General features: G+C 42.5%; 1 protein-coding gene across 11 annotated transcripts in view; it reads left to right on the top strand.

The window, feature by feature from the left end:
- Positions 1–23,260, top strand: part of RALGAPA2 (Ral GTPase activating protein catalytic subunit alpha 2) — a 328,989-nt gene that overhangs the window by 106,741 nt on the left and 198,988 nt on the right. For 8 of the 11 annotated variants that reach the window (XR_007919407.2, XM_070052134.1, XM_070052133.1 and 5 more), the window contains 5 exons: positions 3,796–4,033; positions 5,131–5,295; positions 9,397–9,537; positions 15,662–15,787; positions 17,582–17,676. Coding sequence is in view for 10 of the 11 variants with exons in the window: in XM_070052134.1 (XP_069908235.1) it covers positions 3,796–4,033; positions 5,131–5,295; positions 9,397–9,537; positions 15,662–15,787; positions 17,582–17,676 (765 nt within the window). In the remaining variant the exon portion in view is untranslated. The remainder of the gene's footprint in view (positions 1–3,795; positions 4,034–5,130; positions 5,296–9,396; positions 9,538–15,661; positions 15,788–17,581; positions 17,677–23,260) is intronic. The other 3 variants (XM_070052136.1, XM_070052135.1, XM_070052132.1) reach the window with 1 other exon arrangement.

The raw sequence follows: 23,260 nt of genomic DNA, 5'->3' as shown, positions 1-23,260 counted from the left end.
CATTCCTCACCATTTGTCTGATCTGCTGCTGCTCCTGCTGCTGCTTTTTTTTTTTATTGAGAGAGAGAACTTATAACACAGTTAAGCCAGAAGCCATCAGAGTTGTGAATTGTGGGGGTTTTTTTTGTTCTGTTTTGACATTTGGGAAAAAGCTCCTACCGCCCCATTCATGGAGAAGTCTTGTCAGAGTTTCCTTAAAGATCAGTTTTGAGTCCATGATTATTAGTGATTTTGATGTCTTTGTTATTATTTTGGCACTACTTAGATCAAGAAAAGGTGCTTAGAGTAAGAACTAACCGTAAAATAGTGGAGAGAGGATGAGCTCTGTGGAGTTGGACAGACGCTGGGTTCTGAGCCCACCACCTCACTTCACCTTTCTGAGTCACAATCAGAGGAGGACTCCTTCCTGCCCTGCAAGGTTATTGGAGCGCATTCACTTGGGATTCACAGTCATCTGTTGGCCTCCCAAGTCCCTGTGAGCTCCAGGAAGGAGAAGGGGCCAGCACAGGTTGGCAGGCTGCCAAGTGGGGCTTGCTTTGGTCTCTCACTACAGATAAGACATGCTAATTTTTGTTTGATCATGTAAACTATCTACGATGGTCTGCTACTTGGTTTAAAAAAATTTTTTTAATAAGAAGGTTGTTAAAGAGGACAGAAAATTTTTTTAAGTTACCACGATCCTTTTCCCTTTCTCTGATTTATTTATTTATTTATTTTAATATGTGTTTTTCTCTGTCAGTACCAGGTAATCTTAGAAACTTACTTCAAATGATGTTTGGATTTGACTCCATTTTAAATATTTGCAAAATAACCGTGATTGCCCCAAGTGGTGTTTGAATCTATTGTGGGTGCTCCAACCGGCCTAAGCTCCAGCCTCTGAAAGTGTCAGGATCTGTAACGCCCTCAAGTATGCTGGGTGGAGGGAGGTAGGGAGGGTTTGGTTGGCAAGTGTACCTAGGAGGAGGAGTGGTTTTTGAGTTAAGGTGTTTTTTATCCAGTTATGTGTTGTACTGTAGCTAATAAAGCATTGACTTTCAGCACTGAAGGACTCAGGACTCTTAGGGTTCTGTGATTTTTGTTGAGAAATGCAGCTCCAGAAAGGCCAAATGACTTGTCCCGGGTCACAAGCTAATATAGTGATGGAATCAAGAGGCTAGGGCTCGCTCTCTTTCCCTCTTTCATTTAGAAAAGGGTCATTGATCAAAAGGGTGCCCTGCCTTCATGTTCAAAGGAGCCGTGTCTCATCCTCCAACTCTATTTTATGATTTTGCTCTGTGTACAAGTGTTGTGAGTTGTGAACTATGATGAGGATTCATTGGGGCTTTGTGTTTGTGGCATTTGCTGAGATGAGTTTTGTCAGCTGCAGCAGGTCATCCTGTCCATGGTTTATGCTTGGTGAAGGAAGCCAGATTCCTGTAGCAAGTCCACAAGTTCTGTCTGGGAGACAGTGTTGCACCAGACGTGAGGCTGAGCTCCAGTGGCGTTGCCAGTCTCTACTTTCTCCTTACTTGGCTAAGATGATACTTATTATATTTACTTATTTACATGTATTTATTTTATTGTATATATGTACTTTATGGTAATGGCCACAAACTCATTTTGAAGATGGGAGTATAAAAATGAATAGACAGGAGCTGGCATATTGGTCATAGTAAATTTGTTGAAGTGATAGTAAAAAATAATAAAATTATTTTTCCTTTACATTGATAATTTTCAAAGCATTTATTATACTGGTATTGTATTTTAAATGAGTATTTAAAATAATATTTTCCATATACTATCTTTTAGAAAGTATAGTAAAGGTGAAATGAAATACAGAAAATAGGTATATTAAAAGAGTCATTTTAAACATTTTTCAAATGGTCAGACCTGGCCTTCCTAATTATGTGTTGATTTCTGTTTTTTGAAGTTTTTCCGTGTCTATGTTAAAAAAATTTTTTTGTCTTAAAAACCAACTATACATAATTTGAGGGAAAAAGCTTAAAAAGCTTAGTCACTCCCATGTCTTATATAGTGAAACTCCCAACAAGCCTAGGAGGCAGTTTGCATCTGGGGGTAGGCAGAGACGTGTGCTAACACGTTCATTTGTCTTTGACAACAGACTGGGAGAGCTGATTCTTTTTTAATAAGATTAGAGAAACATTGGGGACTCATTTGAGATGAACCTAGCTCCCTTGAGGGACTTCTTTTAGGAGAGATATATTCTGATTTGAAGTTTAAAAGATGTGAAATATTTTGGCAGAAGGAAGAAAACGGGGTGATTGCAAGGTCAAGATATACCCAGAATGTAAGTGTAATTAACTGTCTCGTGGAGTTGCCCACGTGACCAGCTGTAATGCTGTGGACTGGTAAAGGGACACAGGGAAGTACATAGACTGTCAAGGTGAGGAAGGATTGGTGCTCTGGTGGGGAGGTGCAGGGAACTGTGAGAGCTGAGGGATGTTTCTTGGAGGTTGGGGGCCAGGCTGGGAGGAGAAGGCAGGGAAGTCAGGATTCCCTCCTGAAGGATGTGATGTCCAGGTTGTGCCAGGAGCGGGAGGGAGCAGGTGGAGGAACTTGCAGATCCCGTGGGAACAGTTAGATTCTTCTTCTGTTATGCTGTATTACAGGTGCCTGTGGGACATCCAAGTAGAGCTGTCTGCGGAGGGGTAGGTAGGTCAGGAAGTGAGCAGACATCAGGGCTGGTTATGGAGATTCGGAAGGCAGTAACATCCAGGGGATAACTGGATCAAGGGAATGGAGGCCGAAACCCGGGCCGACGACAGAGTGGTGTTGGAGGGAGAGAGCCAGAGCAGTTGAAAGGAGAGGCAGGGTTGATAGAAGCCCAGAAACTCTGGGGAAAGGTCCAGAGCATGAATGGGGAATCGTGTGGAAGGGTAGGAGGCCCCCATGGGTTCCAGCCACCAGCAGAGGAGGAGCTGGGTGGGTGCAGGTGAAAGTGAGGGTCTTATGGGCAGAGGTTGGGCAGATTCTCCTTTGATGGGTGTTGCATCCTCTGATGTCCGCAGTGAGTTCCTCTGTTGAAAATCAGGGAAGAGGCCGGCGCCGTGGCTCAATAGGCTAATCCTCCACCTTGCGGCGCCGGCACACCGGGTTCTAGTCCCGGTCGGGGCACCGGATTCTGTCCCGGTTGCCCCTCTTCCAGGCCAGCTCTCTGCTATGGCCAGGGAGTGCAGTGGAGGATGGCCCAGGTGCTTGGGCCCTGCACCCCATGGGAGACCAGGAAAAGCACCTGGATCCTGGCTCCTGCCATCGGATCAGTGCGGTGCGCCGGCTGCAGCGGCGGCCATTGGAGGGTGAACCAACGGCAAAGGAAGACCTTTCTCTCTCTGTCTCTCTCTCTCACTGTCCACTCTGCCTGTCAAAAATAAAAAAAAAAATAAAAAAAAAAATAAAAATAAAAAAAAAAAAAAGAAAATCAGGGAAGAGAGATGAGTTGAAGGTTCACGTAGAGAAGAGTCCACACACTGCAGAGTGAGGGACAGATCTGTCTCAGGAAACAGAAGAGTCGTTGTCAGAGGGCTTTGTCTTTTCTGTAACTGTACCCAGAGCCAGCCACAGATTCCAAAATGATACTGAATCAGAAACTTTGTGATGTTAGCTGACTCCACAGTGGCTCAGTCCTGATTATAGTTGCTCAAATGAATTTGGAGAAACTAAAAGAAAACAACATCCAAAATTAGTTTTTATATTAAAATGTGCTTTATGAATAGCAATTTAAAGTAACTTGTTGAGAAAGTTATACTCCTTCCAGATGGAGACTGTTGGATTCTCTTGTTGGTTGGTTGATTGTAGACGCTCATCGTGGCTTGGATCCGAGCAAATCTCTACGTGTTCATCTCTCGGGAGCTCTGGGACGACTTCCTCAGGGTGCTGTCCTCCCTCACAGAATGGGAAGAGCTCATTCACGAGTGGGCCAACATCATGGACTCCTTGACAGCTGTGCTCGCAAGAACCGTTTATGGAGTGGAGATGACAAACCTACCTCTGGATAAATTAAGTGAACAAAAGGAAAAGAAGCAACGAGGCAAAGGTGCTCCCACTCTTCCAGGGTCACACCACGTGTCTGGGGTTGGGGAGAAGGCAGTATTTGTGTATTGCTTCCAAGAAATTAGTGCATATATGTTATGTTCATCATGAACTGAAGCAGTCACAGATGGTGGTTGTTTTTTATTTTTTTAAGATTTTATTTTATTAATTTGAAAGGCAGAGTTATAGAGATTGGGGGGGGGGGTGGTTTCCACCTGCTGGTTCACTCCCCAAATAGGCACAATGGCTATGGCTGGGCCAGGCTGAAGCCAGGAGCCAGAAGCGTTCTGGCTCTCCCACATGGGTGCAGGGGCCCAAGCACTTGGTCTATCCTCTGCTGCCTTCCCAAGCTCATTGGCAGGGAACTAGATTAGAAGTGGAGCAGCCAGGACTTGAGCCAGAACCCACAGGGGATGCTGTCATCATAGGCAACAGGTTTTCCTACTATGCCGCAACACCAGTCCTGACAGTGTTTTTTTATGATGATGGTAGCTGTGTCTCATATCCCTGTCTTCCCTTGATGAGAATGGTGGGTTTCTGAAGAGTCTGTGGAAGAAGGATGGATAAAAAGGAAGTGTTCCTAGTCATAGTCATGTCAACTAACAGGAAGGACAGTCACAGCAATAATGGCTGGTGCTTTGTACATATCCCCTCACCTCACATTTATGACAACTCTGTGAAGCAGATACTGATATCATCCCGTATCATAGACAAAGAAGCTGGGGGTCGGAGACCTTACAGTGACTGGCTCCCTCAAGGTCACATGGTTAAGAAATGGGAAAGCCAGAAATGAAAGCTGGGCATGGCCAACTACATCAAGATGCTGCCCTGGGAAGATGAATTCTGCCCCTTCATGGGAAATGTGGAGAGGTTCTGGATTCTTGAGATGGGAGCTGTTTGGTTTTGTTCTATGTCTTGGTAAAAAATTAGTTCCTCGCATTTTTAGCAGTAGATTCTGTAGGGACATCGTTCCTAACTTACAACTGAGGAACTGGCTGATTATGTATCACTGCTGGGCTGCCATTTGCTGAGCAACACCGGTGACAGAATGAAATCACTTTAGCCTTCAGATGGTTTTTCTGACCGTGGGCCCTTTATCAGGCTGTGTTCCAGACCCCCAGAAAGGAACCAGCGTGGGCAGATCGTTTTCTCTGAGCTGGAGGAGCCACCCGGATGTGGCTGAGCCGATGCGATTTCGGAGCGCCACCACGTCTGGAGCCCCGGGGGCTGAGAAGGCCAGAAATAATGTCCGCCAGAAAGCAACCGGTAAGCATTCATCCAAACAAATCATGTTCATATCGAAAATGGCTTATGGGAATAAAATGTTTCCAAAGTTATCAGAATTTAAATATTAGTTCTTTTGTGAAATGAAATGTCTCTGCATCTTTTTAGCTTTCTATTCAGTTTATTATTCAAATCATAGTTTTCATTATTCATCTCTAAATTATCCATTGTGGTAAAAAAGTTTGATGTTAATTTTTTTTTAATTTTATAAATAAATTTTTATTTAGGTTACAGTTCTGGAGATTTTTTTTAAAGGTTTATTTTTTTTTATTTATTTGAAAGAGTTACACAGAGAGAGGGATAGAGGGAGAGAGCAAGGAAATGAGAGAGGTCTTCTGTCTACTGTTTCACTCCCCAAATGGCTACAATGGCCAGAGCTGAGCCAATTCAAAGCCAGGAGCCAGGAGCTTCTTCTTGGGCCTCCCACGCAGATGCAGGGGCCTAGGGACCTGGGTCTTCTTCCACTGCCCTCCCAGGCCACTAGCAGGGAGCTGGTTCGGAAATGGGGCAGGCAGGACTCAAACCGATGCCCATATGTGATGCTGGCGCCACAGGCTGGGGCTTTAACCCACTGTACCAGAGCATTGGCCCCTTGATGTTAATATTAAGTGAGACATTTATACAAAATAGAGGTTTTGTTTGAACTTTGAAGAAATAGATTCTCAATAAAGGCAGCAGTGGTTGCATTATTGTCGCATTAAGCAGTGTTTTTCCTACAAGAGTGTAGCAGCCTGCTCTGGCAAGGACAAAGAGAATGATGCAGCTGGTTTTCAAGACTGGCTGGAGACATTTTCATTTTTGTCTTCTTTGGAAAGTTTAGCTTTTCATGCCTATAGATACTATCTTTGCAGTCCATCTAAATTAATGGGAACTTAACCAAGGACCTCCAAGTTAATGGATTATTTTGCTCTGTTTAACTTTTAAAAAAAGAATCTCTAGAAAGAAAGTTTGTATTTAAGTTCTTATGCAAATGAGTTACACCTTACATCTGACGCCTCCTGCTTTTTGCTGTAGCACTAGTTGGTAATTAACAGCTTTCTGCTTACTCTCTCTCCTGAGGAGAGAACCCGTTCCTGATGACAGGAGCTTGTACGTTTGCTCATTCACTGGTTTTCTTTCCATTCCGACTTCTAAAACGTCTTTTCCTCCATCACTGGATCCTTAAGAGAAAGAGATTAGAAGCTTGTAACAAAGGTGGCATCCTGTCTGAGCCACCCAGGTTTCCTGCTGTCCCTCACAAGCCTCAGATCACAATTATTCCAAAAGTGGGCATTCTGAACACTTTCAGTTTTATTCACACATTTCAATGAGCAACAAATTGTTGCACATGACATATTCCATGTGCCTCTACTTGGTCAAAACACAGCCATTGCAGAGGTGCCATTTTCAGCACGTATTTTAAACCCCAGGATGGTAGAGCCAGCAGTATGTTTTGGGAGAAGCTCAGCACAGTTAGGCCAGTGAGGTTTTGTTCATCAGAGCCGTCAGGTATCTGAGAGGCCACGGCATGGGGAGAACAGCCTTTATATAAAGGTGTTTATGCAGCATATAATACAAAACCTGGGCCTGGTCTTTGTAGGCTTCCTTACATTTTTAAATGTGAGAACTTTGAAATATAATGAAGATGAGAGCTATTCTGGTAGACAGTTCCACATGTGGATATATATTTCCTATTATATTTTATGTTTTTAAAGAATATGAAATAATATGAATCTCAAAAGCATTCCTCTCTGAAGATTCTTTTATATCATGCTGTATAATAAATCTGCAGTGATTAAATATTAGTGGTTTTAGTTAGTTTTAATTTTTTTATTTTTTTATTATTTTTTTTAATATTCTTTTTTTGACAGGCAGAGTGGACAGTGAGAGAGAGAGACAGAAAGGTCTTCCTTTGCCATTGGTTCACCCTCCAATGGTTGCTGCGGCCGGCGCGCTGCGGCCGGCGCACCGCGCTGATCCAATGGCAGGAGCCAGGAGCCAGGTGCTTTTCCTGGTCTCCCATGGGGTGCAGGGCCCAAGCACCTGGGCCATCCTCCACTGCACTCCCTGGCCACAGCAGAGGGCTGGCCTGGAAGAGGGGCAACCGGGACAGAATCTGGCGCCCCGACTGGGACTAGAACCCGGTGTGCCGGCGCCACTAGGCGGAGGATTAGCCTAGTGAGCCGCGGCGCCGGCCAGTTTTAATTTTTTAAAAATATTTATTTACTTGAAAGGCAGAGTTACAGAGAGGGGCAGAGGCAGAGAGAAAGAGAGAGAGAGAGGTCTTCCATCCAAATGGTTCACTCCCCAAATGCCCGCAACGGCCAAGGCAGGGCCAGGCCGAAGCCAGGAGCCAGGAGCTTCCTCTGGGTCTCCCATGTGGGTGCAGGGGCCCAAGGACTTGGGCCATCTTCTACTGCTTTCCCAGGCACATTAGCAGGGAGTTGGATCAGAAATGGAACAGCCAGGACTCAAACTGGCACCCATGTGCGATGCCGGTGCTACAGGCTTTGGCTTTACCTGCTATGCCATAGCACCGGCCCCTAGTCCTGTTGGGAAATAACTTAACTTTTCTTCTTTTAAAAGGCCCTGAATATTTTCATGATAAAGTTTGATTTGTGCAGAGGCCACCTTTTGATGACAGTACAATGGCTCATGAAGTTAGTTTTTGCTGCTTGTAGAATAAGTTGCTTCCTATGAAAGGCCCGTTTGACAGTAACTTCTGCCGTCCCCCAGTCCCACTAAGAGAAAAGTTCAAGATGATCAGATGATGATTTTGCTCACAGATTTTACCTAAATAGAGAAAATATCACTGATGGTGGCACAGGGAAATATAAAATCAGCACTGCACTGTAGAGAGATGACAGTTTAACAGGGTACATCAGTGTGTGACTTAAGAGGCCTGGCAAGGCGGGGATGGAGAGCTGTGAAGGCGAGCTGTGTCCCTGAGCCTGGGTGGGAAGAGTTTCAGTGTCTACAATGAGGACTGATCAGAGCAAGTCTGACTCAGTATCCACACAAATATTATGTGTTTTATTATTTCTAAAATAACTAGTGATCAGTTTTGAGAACAACACACAATCCGTTGAATTTAGAGTAACTTTTAAAAAAAACACTCACAGGAAAAGTCTCTTGACATCATTGGAAGATGAACATATCTTTCAGAAAACTTGATGTGGTTAGTTGGAGATTTCCGTGGAAGTTGTTTTTGTTTACCTGTTGTCTTACATTTATGAGTGAATTAAACCTAATCACATTGCAGATAGTCCTGTCAGTGGGAATTCTGGTAGACAAAGCATAGGAGAAAGGATAATAAACTAAAGAGTTTATGTCACTTTTTGCAAATATGTCACTACAAATTTAATTATTTTATTCATATTAAGTCACAAAAATAAGTAAATTTTTAGATTTTTGTTTTAAGGACAAAACTTATGGAACTGGTTGTGGTTTTTTATTTTTGAGGCATGCTGTCTGTGTCTGTTCATTTAACAGTATATAGAAAATTTAAGGACATGATAAAGTTGGCACTAAGAAAGTTTGGGTTTAATGAGAATGAAATGTGGTATAAAGGGATGGTTTCATGATGGTTTTTACCTCTGTCAAATGGTGAAGTCTTTGCATGTACCACTTGACTCTCACATGTTCTTGAGCTTCTGGGATATTTAATTCACTAAATGATTTGCTGTTGAATACAGTCATCTCTCAGTAAATCGATTTCTGAATCATTTATTGTTTATAAAAGATTGCAAATTATAGGCTGGATTTCCGCCTCATGGCCTTTTTGTGTATGTGTCCGTTGATGATAAAGTCCACCAATAAACAACCCAAATGTGAATCTGATTCATGGCAGGAAAAGGAAAGTCTAAGCATAAAGTATTTCTGAATAAAATTGATTATTTGTGAGTTGCCCGTCCTCCTGCCTCGTCAGAATGACTGAAAGTTGGCTGTATTTAGAGACTCTGGTTAAGTACTGCGACCACCTTCCTTTACAGTTTGCACTGACTTGCTTTGCATGTTTAGACAGAGCCCAGAAAGCTAATGATACAGAAGAGGGGAAGGTCTTGGGGTCTTCTGACGTAACTGTTGCTTTATCTCTCCTGGAAGCTAAGCGAAGCCAGTCTGTCAGCAGCTGTGTGCGCCTTTCTGAGGCTCTGCCCGGCACTCAGAGCGTGCCGCTCCTCCTCCACACCGTGGGCGCGCTCTTACCTGGTCTCTCTTACTCCTCTTGCTCTCACAGGCTGTCAGGTACTGTAACACTGTCTCACGTGCCCATCAGTGTCCCTGGACTCCTCCCACTGCCTCTGGCCCTTGCCTTGTTTGTCAGAACCCCCATACCACGTACATGCCTGACAATCGCACTCCCGTTAAGTTCCAGTAACTGTCAACAACTGCTTATATGTTGTTAGATATTTAGTAGCAATTAGATGGTCAAGAAAATGTCTGTAACCTCGCGGGTATTTATATTTACAATTAAAGAAGATAGAAGGATTTTTTTGTCCATAATTTTTAATGGGGTAAGTGTGCTACCTTCCTTTGAGTCTTCTGTACTCGTCCAGTGCCTGTAGAAAGTAGGGGAATTTTCATACAGTTTTCCAGAAGTGTTGAGTATGTCAATGCCAGAAGGTTTGTAGTACCTTCTGAAAAATGAATAAGCTAGAAAAATTACACAGGCAAGACTTCCTTGGAGGTGGTAAGTCATATCCATGTTTAAAGTAGTGATCAGTTTAGGCAGGTTTATATGGACTATGGAGAGTTTAGTAAAGCAAGACAAATGTGAAGAAATGCTGAATTCTAAAATAATCACTGTCCTTGGACTTCAGGTGGTTGACATTGGAGTTAGTCATGCGTTTGTTCTGATATGTTGGGATTTATAGCATAAAAATGACTTCTGGCTTTGCCACCTTTCCACCGGGATGTACTTTACTCTACAGTGAATAATTACTTCTGTGTCTAGTTATTTGTCAGTGATTCTAAGATGTTTTCATATTCCTTTTATTTTCAGAAGCCTAGCATTATAGGTTAATATGTTCTTAATATTGGAGATAGCCTAATTGTGGCTTTCTGTAGCACTAAATTATGTTATGCTGTGGTTTAGCAAAACAAAATTAAGTCCTTTGAAGGGTATGTCAAAGACTGTGTTATTTAACTTACAGAATATAAGGGAAGAAGTGAGTTTTCCTGAGACTCAGGGCTGTGATGTTGTTTAGGAAATCTTTTGTCTCTCATCAGTACTGAAGGTGAAAAACAATTAAGAGGATTGGTGGGAAAGGGTCTCCTGTCAGGTTACTGATGAGTATCAGCTGCTTGATTATTTGGCTTTCAAAGAAAGCCGCTGCTTCAAGGTGGTTAAAATAAAGTATTTCAAGTGTTTGCCCCCTGTGTGGCAGATTCGCACTCAAAAGGAATTTTTTCCCATGATGAAATACTATATTTCACAGTCCATTTTTTCCATATTGTTTCACTTAAGTTTTTTTTTACTAGTTTTTCCAGAATATGTTCTCACAAAAAAAAATCTCTTCCTATTAGTAATTTAATTTTGGAACCTTTGTTCTCCTTCAGCATTAAATTGGTTCCTGTATATACGTACACAGTTGCAATAGGAGTTAAATTTCTCAGAGCAGTAGTTCCCCACCAGGGAGGATTCTGGCAATGTCTGGAGACAGTTTTGGTTGTTACGGTGGGACGGTGCTACTGGTATGCAGTTAGTGGAAGCCAACGTCCTACAGAGCTCAGAGCCCCACAGCCAAGAATTATCTGGCTCAAAGTAGCCATAGTGCTAAGGTTGGGAAACACCGATTTAGGGTCGGGCTGGGTCTGTGTTTTCCTGTTTTTGCCATCCTTGTTCCTGGTCTCAGAGCACAAACAGTGAAAGAATGTATGGGCACAGTAACCTTGAGAACAGTGTGCTCTTCTGTGTTTCTTCCGGCAACTACCCAGCTCCTGCATGGTCTGATTCCGTCTGCTCTTCAGTCCTCAAGATGATTTATTTCCATTGTCTTTGGTTCTGCCAAGGTCGTTGGCCAAGACAGTGGATGGTAATCCTTTGTCAGAGGGGCTGGATGCTCTCCATTGCTTGGCACGTTAGAGTATGCGTTTGGTGCTCCATTTCACCTGTTGCTGGAGAATGTATAGACACTTTGAATTTTACTTTCTGGACACAAGTTCTTTACCATATCAATGGTTGCTAATGTTGTTTCTATTCAAGCTAACATTTCTTGTTTTTGTTTCTAATCTACATGATTAGTTAACCACCAGAATTGTCTTAAAAACAAAAGCAATAAATACTTACCTGAAGCCACTATTATATGTTATTGGGATCCTTTTGGATCGTTTACTTGGCAGCAACAGAATACGAGGCAATATTTAGGGAAAGTCATAACCACGTGTTTATGTTAATCTGAATAGCTACTTAAAGAAATATATGGGAGAGAGAATTGGCAAAAGAACAGTGCCTTCCAGCTATTTGTGATTTTATCGGCTTTTTATGTTGGGTATTTATCTATCAGATGCTAGATTTTGCTTTTCTTTTAGGAATATTATAATAGTAGTAACTGCAGCCATCTTCCCTTGTTCTGAAAAGACCAGCAGGACCCAGTAAGAGAGCCTCACTAAGCAGCTTCTGTGACTTGTACATGGGCTTCCAGCAGGTGCTGTCTCTCAGGACCTTTGGAAAGCCTGACCTTGTGGAAAGCCTTACGATGGCATCACCTGTACTTTTTATGGGGTCAAGTCAGTATCATGCACTCTGTTTTAAAGAACAGGGAACTGCCGTGTTAACTTCACTTATGCAACCTGTACGAGAAGTAAATGGAACCCCAAATTTTGTTTATTGAAGAATGAGCCTTACTCCACTTAATAAAAGCAGTTAAGAAAGTCTTAAAGGATGAGTGAAATTGCTTTAAAAAGTAGTCAGATATCTGGAAAAAGAAAGAAGTTACCAAAGGGCTTCCACACTTGATTTGATTTAATCATATTGATTCAGGAAAAATGAATGAAATTAAGTGAATCTTATTTGATCTTCCTTTTTTTTTTTTTTTGGAATGGTGTTTTAGAAAGCAATGGTTTTATAATGGTATTGCATAATTCACACTATCAAGTTAATACTTTAAAAATTTGGATTATTGAGATTAGATTAGAAGAGTTATTTGGTTATTAGAAAGCATAAATGATTTGGGGAATCCAAAATAGATTAAAACAGAAATGGTGTAATATTCAAAATAGGATGTATTAGATTTCCTGGGATTTAAAGTACAACTTATGTGATTTAGATGGTTCTTCTTCTGTTTTGAATATGAGGTGGTCCTCTATCCTCGTATGTGCATATTAGTGTTAAAGTGATTTTCATGTCTCATGAAAAAGCAGGTACTACATACGGTTGACACCACAGAATGGAGGTAGCTTTAACATAAAATGCTTTCTTAAGAAATGAAATGCCAAGCCGGCGCCGTGGCTCAATAGGCTAATCCTCCACCTTGCGGCGCCGGCACACCGGGTTCTAGTCCCGGTCGGGGCACCGGATTCTGTCCCGGTTGCCCCTCTTCCAGGCCAGCTCTCTGCTATGGCCAGGGAGTGCAGTGGAGGATGGCCCAGGTGCTTGGGCCCTGCACCCCATGGGAGACCAGGAAAAGCACCTGGCTCCTGGCTCCTGCCAGGATCAGCGCGGTGCGCCGGCTGCAGCGGCGGCCATTGGAGGGTGAACCAGCGGCAAAGGAAGACCTTTCTCTCTCTGTCTCTCTCTCTCACTGTCCACTCTGCCTGTCAAAAAAAAAAAAAAAAAAAAAAGAAATGAAATGCCAGCAGAGGGAGCCCAAGAACTGTTAAAAACGGGAAAAGGTATTGAGAAAATGTCGTTACTCATTTGTCCATTATACAAAACATGTAGTGAGTGTAAACTTAGTACAAAGTATGAGAAAAGGCCAAGGCTTGTATACTTGTGAATGAGGAAGTTGCGTTTAGATGGAGGGATAAGGAGAATTGAAAATCCTGGTTTTCACAGTGTCTCATTTGGTAGTCAGCTCTGGGAGCAGCTCGGGCCCCCAGCAGTATAGCAGCACTCTTGGCATTGTGGCTGTCCCTTTCCTTCCCTCTCCAGTCACCAGTGCTCTCCTCCCACCACTTCCGTTCTTTCTACAGTCTTGAGCTTCTTCCATCCGAGAAGTCCCTCCTGACAGTTTTACAAAAACAGAGCTTTAAAAGCTGCATTAGGCCAGTCTGTTGGGAAGGCAGGCCAGCTGGTGGTGGCAGGCTCGTGGTCCGTCTGCTGTGTTGAGGACCAGTGGGGACACTCTAATTTGGAAGCAATGGTGCTGTGGCTGTAATGCATCCCACCAGATGGCGATGTTCTTTATCTTTAGAAAGGTTCTGCCAGCGTTGGCTCAGTTATTATTTGCTTCTGCTTGTAGCCCAGAAACCAACATCTACCAGTTTTTGGCATCATACTTAAGAGAATAAAACCCACGCTTCCCACTATCCATAAAAACAGGCGCTTGCCAATGATTTTTTTTAGGAAATTAGGAAGCTCTTGAGCTCCCTCTACTGCTACTGGATGAACGAGTAGGTTCGTTAACAGACTTTCCAGAAGGCTTCATTCACCATCTTGTGTAATTAGAATAAACAATAAAAGAAGACAGCCAGAGGGCTGGCCCCACTGTGTTACCTGGTTTCTGTGCCTTGTGTGGAAGACACTAGAGTAGACCTGTGCAGAGTCTCCTCTGAGCTTTCGGAAAGTGTAGGTAGGTAAAAGACTTGCACAGATGCCTTGTACTTCTCTGTGAGATGGACAGTTCTCTCCTGTTCAAGAGAAGAGGGAAGCAAAGGCAGCTGCAGAAGATGAGTCTCTGACATTTTGTCTGTCCTCGCTGCCTTGGCCTGTCTTTGCCTGTACTCCTGGCTCAGTTTCCCATCCACAACCGCATTTAGTCTGTGGCCTAGGACTTTGAATTGCACATAAAGAATCATGCACATTTTGTAGTTCTGAGGCCTTGAAATTGTGTCAGCTCACCATCAACTGGAAATTGCATTTTGTTAGAAAAAGTCAAGAAGCAGCCCTTTGTTGAAATGCTTTGTATTGAATTTGGAAATTTGGAATCTTCCTCCATACAACTTCTTGGTTAGGGTAAGCCATCGCTTTGGCTTATGGTTCAGATGAAAGTGTTATACAGAGGTGTCCTGTTGGCAGCGAGTCTCCATTTCAGGTGAGGAACTGTCTCACACATTGCAGTGTAGTCAGTCCCTTCTTAGAAGTAAAAGTGAAACTTCAGCTAATCAAAATTTTTTTAAAATATGAAGTCAGGGTCATGTGGGTGTGAAGGTTGTGACTGTGAGGAGCATAGCTATGGGCTTGACATGTAGGACTGTGTGGCAAGTTCTGTAGGGTGGTGTTCCCAGGGCAACATGGGAAGCAGGGATAGTGGACCAGGGGGAGATGGGGGAGGTTAGCAAAGGGGAGTGGTCGGTGGGAGAACAAGAGCAGCAGGTGCCAAGTGTTAGCACTGTTTGAGACCAGCTGTGAGCAGGGCGTCTTGTAGGAGACTGGTGTGTGGGGTGAGCTCCACGAGAGCACTCTATTCACCTTGATGAGCACAGGTTTGACCTTGTAATGACGGAAGGTCTCATGTGACTTTCAGAAGAGCAGAGACCTTTTAGAGAGACCTTTCTGGGGACCCTGGGGGAGGGGACGAGCACCAAGAAGACAATGATGAGTTAGCAGGCTATTAAAGTGACCTGGGCAAAAGATGTGACCCCAGAGCTGTGCCCTTTGGAGGGTGGGATGATTATTCCCGGGCCTTGGGTGGTCTTTACAGATTAACATGAACTATGCAGTTTACGAATGAACTAGGAGAGAGCTCAGTCTGCATGGGGAGTCATTTGTAGTCATATTAGCTGAGATATTCAGGGGCCAGTACTCCTCTGCGGTTTTCTATTTAATGTCAAATGTGTATTGATTCTCTGAAAATACCAGTGGATCATTTTCGTACTTAGTGATTAATTCCACATTGCATTTGGTGACATACAGTGTTAAATAATTACAACATTTTATTTGGGACAGTTGTGTATTTATCTGTTGTCTCTGGACCTCTCTTTCCATGGCATGTATGCCCTTGAAATTCCAAACGACCCTTGAAGTTCTCAGCCATGTTTATGGCTTCCTTTTTATCCCTTTACTTTAGTTGAAAACAAAAAGACTGAAAACTAAAGAGGAAAATATATACTTCAGGTGGAATATTAGTCAAGTGTAGGAAACTTGACTGTGTTCATGCAGATTATCTTTCTGCTAAATGTGTAAAATGTACAAACATTGATTTTTAAAGTTGTTGTAAGCGGTGACAGTACTTTTAAAATGGTGCACGTTTTGTGTTAATGCTCGCAGAGGTGGAAGAGTGTCAGCAGTCAGAAACTGCTGGGTCTGGTCAGCTCGCAGTGGGACAGACGCAGGTCCTTCGAAGCAGCAGCACGTCTGACATCGCCGAGCCGCTGAGCTCAGGTTCTTCTCAGGGTACGTGGTGTCTTCAGTTACTGGTACGGAGCGACAGACTCTGGCTAGAGGGAGAAAACTGCTTGTCATGTTGTCTTCTATATTTCCAGAGGGTCTGCTTTTGAATTTGATTGCAAGGATAGGATTTCTGGCAATAAAATGTTTTTATTATTTAATTTTTTTTTAATTATAAATTTATTTGAAAAGCAGAGAGAGAGAAATCTATCTGCTGGTTCACTTCCCGAATGGCTGCAAGAGCGCCAGGCTAAAGCTAGGAGCCAAGAATTCCATCCTGATCCCCAACATGGGTGGCAGGAGCTTAAGTACCTGGGCCATCTTCTGCTGCCTTCCCAGGCACACTAGCTAAGGAAGCTGGATTGGAAGCAGAGTAGCCAGGACCCAAACCTTCACTCCTTCATGAGATGCCCAAGTTGCAAGCAGTGACTGAACCCACTGTGCCACAATGCCAGCTCCTAATTTTAAATTATACATATGTTTGTGTGTGAGTGTCCACGTCCACTTTTTTGCAGCCTGATATGATTGAGGCCTAGAGAGAAGTCCAGAGTTGCTATAGTGGGAGGGGGCAGTCAGTGTTACAAGCCAAGGTAAGGAAGGGCAGCAAAGTAGGTAGAGGGTGAGGAGGATGTGGAGAAGGGGCTGTGGAGGGGCTGTAAAAGTGGAAAATGAGTGGGAATTGACCAGACCTGTGGAAAAGGTTATTAGCTGCTGTGGATGGAAATTATGTATTTTATTCTTTTTTTTCCCAAAGATTATTTATTTGAAATGCTGAGTTTTACAGAGAAAGGAGAGAGAGAAAGAGAGAGAGCAAGAGAGCGCTTCCATCCACTAGTTCACTCCCCTAATGGCCACCATGGCCAGAGCTGGGCAGGCAAAGCCAGGAGCTTCTTCCAGGTCTCCCATGTGAATACAGGGGCCCAAGGATTTGGACCATCCTCTGCTGCTTTCCCAGGCCACAACAGAGAGCTGGATAGGAAGTGGAGCAACCGGGACTTAAACTGGTACCCAAATGGGATGCTGGCACTGCAGGTGGTGGCTTGACCTGCTATGATACGGCAGCTCCAGAAATAATGTATTTTATTTGAAAGGCAGAGTTACAGAGAGGCAAAGACAGAGAGAGAGAGAGAGAGAGATCTTTCATCTGCTGGTTCACTCCCCAAGTCTCCCCAAGTGGCCCTAACAGCCAGAGCTGGGACGATCCGGAGCCAGGAGCCGGGAGCTTCTTCCGGGTCTCCCACGTAGGTGCAGGGGCCCAAGGACTTGGGCCGTCTTCCACTGCTTTCCCAGGCCATAGCAGAGAGCTGGATCAGAAGAGGAGCAGCAACTAGAACCAGCGCCCATATAGGAAACTGTCACCGCAAGTAGAGGCCTAGCTCACTGTGCCACAGCACTGGACCCTCTGTGCTTTCTCTCATCAGGGTTTTTTCTCAAGCAGTCCTGAGCTACCTTCTTGCTCTCATCTTTCTGTTGGTTCACCTGGCCTACCCAGGTTGATATCTGAGGTGTCCTCCAAAAAGGCCCAAAGGGAGGGTCTTCTTGCCCCTGCCCTGTGCTCACGTAAAGTGCTAGGTGGACCTGCTGGCTGGTGTGAGCAGCATTCAGTCCACTCTTCAGAGCCCTCTGGGGCCAGAATTCAGGTCTCAAGTGTGGACTAATTTGCCAGACCCTTAACTCCTTTTTTTTATGTACCTTTTTATATAATAAGTTTAGTTGGTACCTGTACCTGAAAGTCATTTTCAGATTTTACTGTGGGAAACATTTCCTCTGTCAATTTCCACCCTGCCCTGAAATCTCTAGGACAAAAGGTAGAGAAGGCGCAGAACGTGTGCTCCGAGGCCAAGCCTGCAGAAGACATGCGAGGACACGTGAAGAAAGAACATGAAGCGATAACAGTAAGATCCTTTCAAATCAGTTTATCGTTAAAAATAAACGTGAATTATTGTATCATATATAAACTTATTGAGGACTTTTTAGAAAAAAAATCCTTTTCCATTTAGATGTGTCACAGGCCCAAATGATCTGGACATCTTTTATGGTTTTGCTTGATCTCTATGTAAAATTACAGCCACATGACAAAAATAGGAAAAAAACTAACATGAAAATGGAATTTGCCACCTGGTTTATATGTGGCACTGTGTGTTTTTAAGCAGATATTCTTCCCTATAAAACTTGAATTCATAGTCCCTATTTCTTTTTTAAGATTTATTTATTTATTTGAAAGAGTTACTGAGAAGGAGAGCAGAGGCAGAGAAAGAAAGAGGGAGAGAAATCAATCTTCCTTCCCTTGCCTCACTCCCCAAATGGCTGAATGGCCAGGGCTGGGCCAGGCTGAAGCCAGGAGCTTCATCTGGAGCTCCCACATAGGAGCAGGAGCCTGGGGACTTGGGCCATCCTCCACTGCTTTCCCAGGCACAGTAGCAGGGAGCTGGATTGAAAGTGGAGCAGCCGAGACTCGAACCGGTGCCCATATGAGATGCCAACTCCGCAGGCAGCAGCTTTATCCACTGCACCACAGTACCAGCTCCTAAATTCCCCATTTCTGACATCATTTGAGGTAGTATTTTCCATTGATGTGAATTACTTAATAAGTGAGTATTCTCAATGATCTGTTATGGTTTCTTTTCTTTTTTTTTTAAGTGTAAAATAGCATTTTTGTTTTAAGAACTTTTTAAACTTTTTTTTAAAGATTTATATATTTACTATTCAAAGGCAGAGTTACAGACACAGAGATCTTCTGTCTGCTGGTTCACTCCCCAAATGGTCACACCAGCCGGGGCTGGGCCAGGCTTGAAGCCAGGAGCTGGGAGCTTCATTGGGTCTCCCACTTGGATGTAGAGACCTCAAGTACTTGGGCCACTCTCTCCTGCTTTCCCAGGCACATTAACAGGGAACTGGATTGAAAGTGGAGCAGCTGGGGCTTGAACTGGCGTTCATTTGGGATGCCAGCATTGCAGGCAGCAGTTTAACCCACTATGCTACAATGCCAGCCCTATATTAATTTTTAAAAAGTAAACATAGCTTATAAAGAAGAAAATTAAAAACTGTCCCATAGGGGCTGGCACTGAGGCGCAGTAGGTTAACGCCCTGGCCTGAAGCACAGGCATCCCATATGGGCACCGGTTCTAGTCCTGGCTGCTCCTCTTCCGATCCAGCTCTCTGCTATGGCCTGGGATAGCAGTAGAAGACAGCCTAAGTCCTTGGGCCCCTGCACCCATGTGGGAGTCTGGAAGAAGCTCCTGGCTCCTGGCTTTGGATCGGCGCAGCTCCGACCATTGCAGCCATCTGGGGAGTGAACCAGTGGATGGAAAACCTTTCTCTCTGTCTCTCTCTCTCTCTCTGTAACTCTGTCTTTCAAATAAATAAAATAAATCTTAAAAAAAAAAAAACTATCCCATAAGTCATTCACACAGACAACCTCTTCATTTTTTAGAAATGTATGTTATTTGAAAGATAAACATATACACTGTGAGATTTTCTATCTGCTGGTTCATTCCCCAGAATCACAGAATAGCCAGGGCTGGACCAAATTGAAGCCAGCAGCCTGGAATTCAGTTCAGGTCTCCCATGTAGGTGGCAGGGACCCAGGTACTTGAGCCACCACTTGCTGCCTCCTAGGGCTTGCATTAGGAGGATGCTGGAATCAGGAGTGGAGCTGAGACTTCAACCCAGACACTGTGATATATGATCCAGGTATCTCAAGCAGCGTTTTAACCACTGCACCAAACACGGATCCCTATTAATTTTTTTACATATAGTATATGTTAATAGAAAATGCCAACATCACAGAAAGTTATAAAATAAAAAGAGACGGCTTCTACCTACTCCTCCTGGTAACCAGGTATTAAGTCCTTCTTTATTTTTAAAAAGGGTGTATACTAGCATATATACTACATACATACATATATATGTATACACCATTTAATATATATCTTCTATTTTCATCAGTGAAATAAATGACCACAAACCTGCCACTAAGCCTAAGAGCTAGAATATTTGCAGTGTTGTTGCCTTGGCCTCTGAGTTCCTTCCTTGCCCCGCCTCTGCCGTCTCCCTTTAAAGAGTGGGATTATCTTAGCTTTGTGTTTATTGCCTTGCTTTGCTCTATAGTTTTGCTGAATATGTATTTCCAAAAAACATATTCTTTAGTTTTCCTCATTTTTGAACTTGTTTCTTGGTATTGTTGATTTGTTCACTCAATTATGGATTTCTAATATTTATCCACCTTGTGGCATGTGGCATTAGTTCACTAAGTTTTCTTTGATGTAGAATATTCCATTGTGAATGTACCATTCTCCTGTTGATGAACATTTGGAATGTCTGCAGAGTTTTGTTATTATGAAAACTGAATCTGTGTACATTCTTGTGTCACAAGATCTGTATCTTTAGGGTTTTCTTCATGGTAAATCTCTAGGAGTGAAATTGATGATTTTTAGAATAGAAAAAGGTTCACAAGTTGAAGCCTGTTTTCCAAAGTGTTTGTACAAGTTATACTCCTGCCAACAACGTATAGAGTTCCCATTTATCCACATTCTTGTGAACACTTTCTGTTGTCAGATACTTTTAATTTTTCTGAATTATGTGGGTGAAAATAGGATCTCTTATTTTGCATTTCTTAGATTAATGAGTTTTAAAAATTTCCACATGTATTGACCTTTTATGTTTCATCTTTGAAATGCCTATCAATATCTTGTGTCATTTTACTATGGACTTGTTTGTCTTTTTCTCTTATTTTAGTTCTTTGTATAATATGAACACTGGTCCTATTTTGTTATGTTTATAGAAACTATCTTCCAATGTGTGGCTCATATCTTCACTTTCTGTGTGGTGTCTTTTGATGAATGGAAGTCCTTTGTTTTGAACTCTCTATTATCACTTTTATGGTTAGAGCTTTATGACTTTTAAAAAAAAAACCTTAACTACACAGGGATAATAATATTACCTTATACTTAGTCTATAAGTGTTTCAGTTTTGCTGTACACAGTGAAGTCTTTGGTCCATCTGGAATTGATTCCTGTTTATGGAGTGCTGTAAGAATCTAATTTCATTTCCCCTCCTGATAACTACCTATACCAAGTCCCACTTGTGAATCTGTTTCTTCTTTATTGATCTGAAATGCCACCTGTCTCTCATATGGGCTGTTTCCTCGACATGTTAGAGTTCACTTTGGTGCTTCTTACCTTGATTGATTACTTTGTCTCTCTGGACAGTGCTGTGACAGCTTACTGAGGTTCCTCACTCACTTCTCTTTCACCGTCCCCTTCTAATGGAAGCTGATTTTTCCACTGCCTTTTGTCTCCATTGCAGCTGATGATAAGTCTTCTGTCCATCCTATGTAGTTGTTGTCTGTTGCTGCCTTTTTGTCTTTGACCTTTGGTTTTCCAGCAGTATATTTAGGTGCAGATTTCTTTTGTTTACATTTTTGGCATGCTATGTGCCATGCATCCCCTGGATGCTTGTCTTTCTAGAAACTCTTGGTAATCATTTCTTCAGAAATTACCTGTTTTTACTCTCTTTTCTCTCCTTTTGGTATTCTGGGTAAAGATATGTTAAATCTTCTCATTCTGTTTTCCATGTTTCATAAGCTCCCTTTGATATTTTGCCTCTTGGTGTGTTCTGGATAATTTTATCAGCACCATGCTTCATGAGTCCAATAATTCTCTCAACTCTGCTATTCAGTACTTCCACTGAGTTTTTTTAGTTCAGAAAATTTGCTTTTTGTTTCCAAAATTTCAAGCTTATTCTCTCCAAGTGTATTTTGAAATTTCTAATAATTTTTCATTGCTTGCCCATTTTTGTGATTCCCAATTTTACTCCTTTACAATGTTGACAAATTGCAATTCTGAATTCCTCATATGATTATCTAAAATCCTTGAGGGGTATAAATATCTTTGTTGGTTCTGTGATTCTTATGCAATTGTTTTATTTCCTTTGGTCTTTAGTAGTCTTCGATTTTAGTTCCTGTCTGGCTAATCTTAATGTGCTAAAAATCTAAATGTCTACATCTGTAGCCTACTTACTTTATTTGTGGCCTACTTTATTTTTTTTTAACATAACAATCATTCTGTCTTTTCTTTTTCTTTTTTTTTTTTCCCCCACCTTGCCACTATCCTACTTTTGGTTTGTGGGTCTAGTCCTTTTTTTTTTTTTATTTAAGATTTATTTATTTATTTGAAAGCCAGAGTTACAGAGCAAGAGAGGGAGAGAGAGAGAGATCTTTCATCCTCTGGTTTACTCCCCAAATGGCCACAGCAGCCAGGGCTGGGCCAGGCCAAAGCCAGGAACCAGGTATCCCCTTTGAGTCTCCCACATGTATGGCAGGAGCCCAGGCACTTGGATCATCTTCTGCTGCTTTCCCAGGTACATTAGCAGGGAGCTGGATTGGAAGCAGAACAGCTGAGAATTAAACCAGCACCAATATGACATGCCAGTGTACACCACAATGCTGGCCCCAATAATTCTGTCTTTTAATTATATAAAGTTCATCAAAAAATTGAGTTAAAAGATGTTTATTCTGGTGCAAAAATTTTTGAAATCCATTTTTCATATTCTACGTTTTCCATCAACTTTATGAAGACTCTGTGTACATCTTGGTTCCCCTTTGCATTGTTTCCTTATTTGATATTCACACCTGGAGTTGGCTCATTAAATTTTAAAGAGTTCTTCATGTACTCTGCAGTGGAGAATGTTACATTTGCATCTTCATTCCTGGAATTATTCTCTGTCTCATCGCTCTTGGATTTTTGTTGCCCACTTTAGGACATTGTTTTTGGATATTCAACCCAAAGATAAAATCAAAACATCAGAACCTTTCTTGAGTTTGTTTTTCCTTCTCCGCCGTTCTTCTTCCCTTCATCACCATCACTCTGTGTCCCCTAGATTTATACCCATTTATGGTTTTATTTTCTTCTACTCAAGTTTAGAGCTAATTATAAACTCTAGCTTGTCATTCCTCAATATTTGTCTTATTTATATTTTCTTCTCCTTTTCCACCATCAAAAGCCTCATCTCCTCATTTCCTGAATTGCTGTAACAGTTCCATAGTAATTTTCTTTTTTACTCTAATCTATCGATAGATAACTGCTAGACTTATCTTTCTGATTATATTTTTAATGATGGTGAGCTATTGTCTGGAACAGGTAGCTGCTCATTTTCTCACTGTTGGATCGAAGGTCCCAACCCTAATGTTGAAGTCCCACTGGCAGCTGCCTCTCTGACAATGTCTGTGTTTCTTCCTGTCTTTCTCCTTCTTCGCCTGGCTGCCCTGCATGGCCTGCTTTCATCAGCCTCTTTTCCTGCACATAGAACTTGCTGATTTCCACTCCGTGCTTCCAGCCTTGAGTCCCCTCCTGCCTTCCCTCTACCACTTCCTGTCTATTGCCTTCTTGAGCAGCTCTCCTGTAACTATCAGCCACTGAAGGTAACACTTTATTTTGCATGTCTTTCAGAGAGAGTTTGTTTGCATATTTTGCTTATGTG

Source organism: Oryctolagus cuniculus, chromosome 11, assembly GCF_964237555.1.
Source record: "Oryctolagus cuniculus chromosome 11, mOryCun1.1, whole genome shotgun sequence".
NCBI classification, from domain to species: Eukaryota; Metazoa; Chordata; class Mammalia; order Lagomorpha; family Leporidae; genus Oryctolagus; species Oryctolagus cuniculus.
Note: the sequence above shows the minus strand (reverse complement) of the source record. Positions and strands in the feature narration are given on the sequence as shown.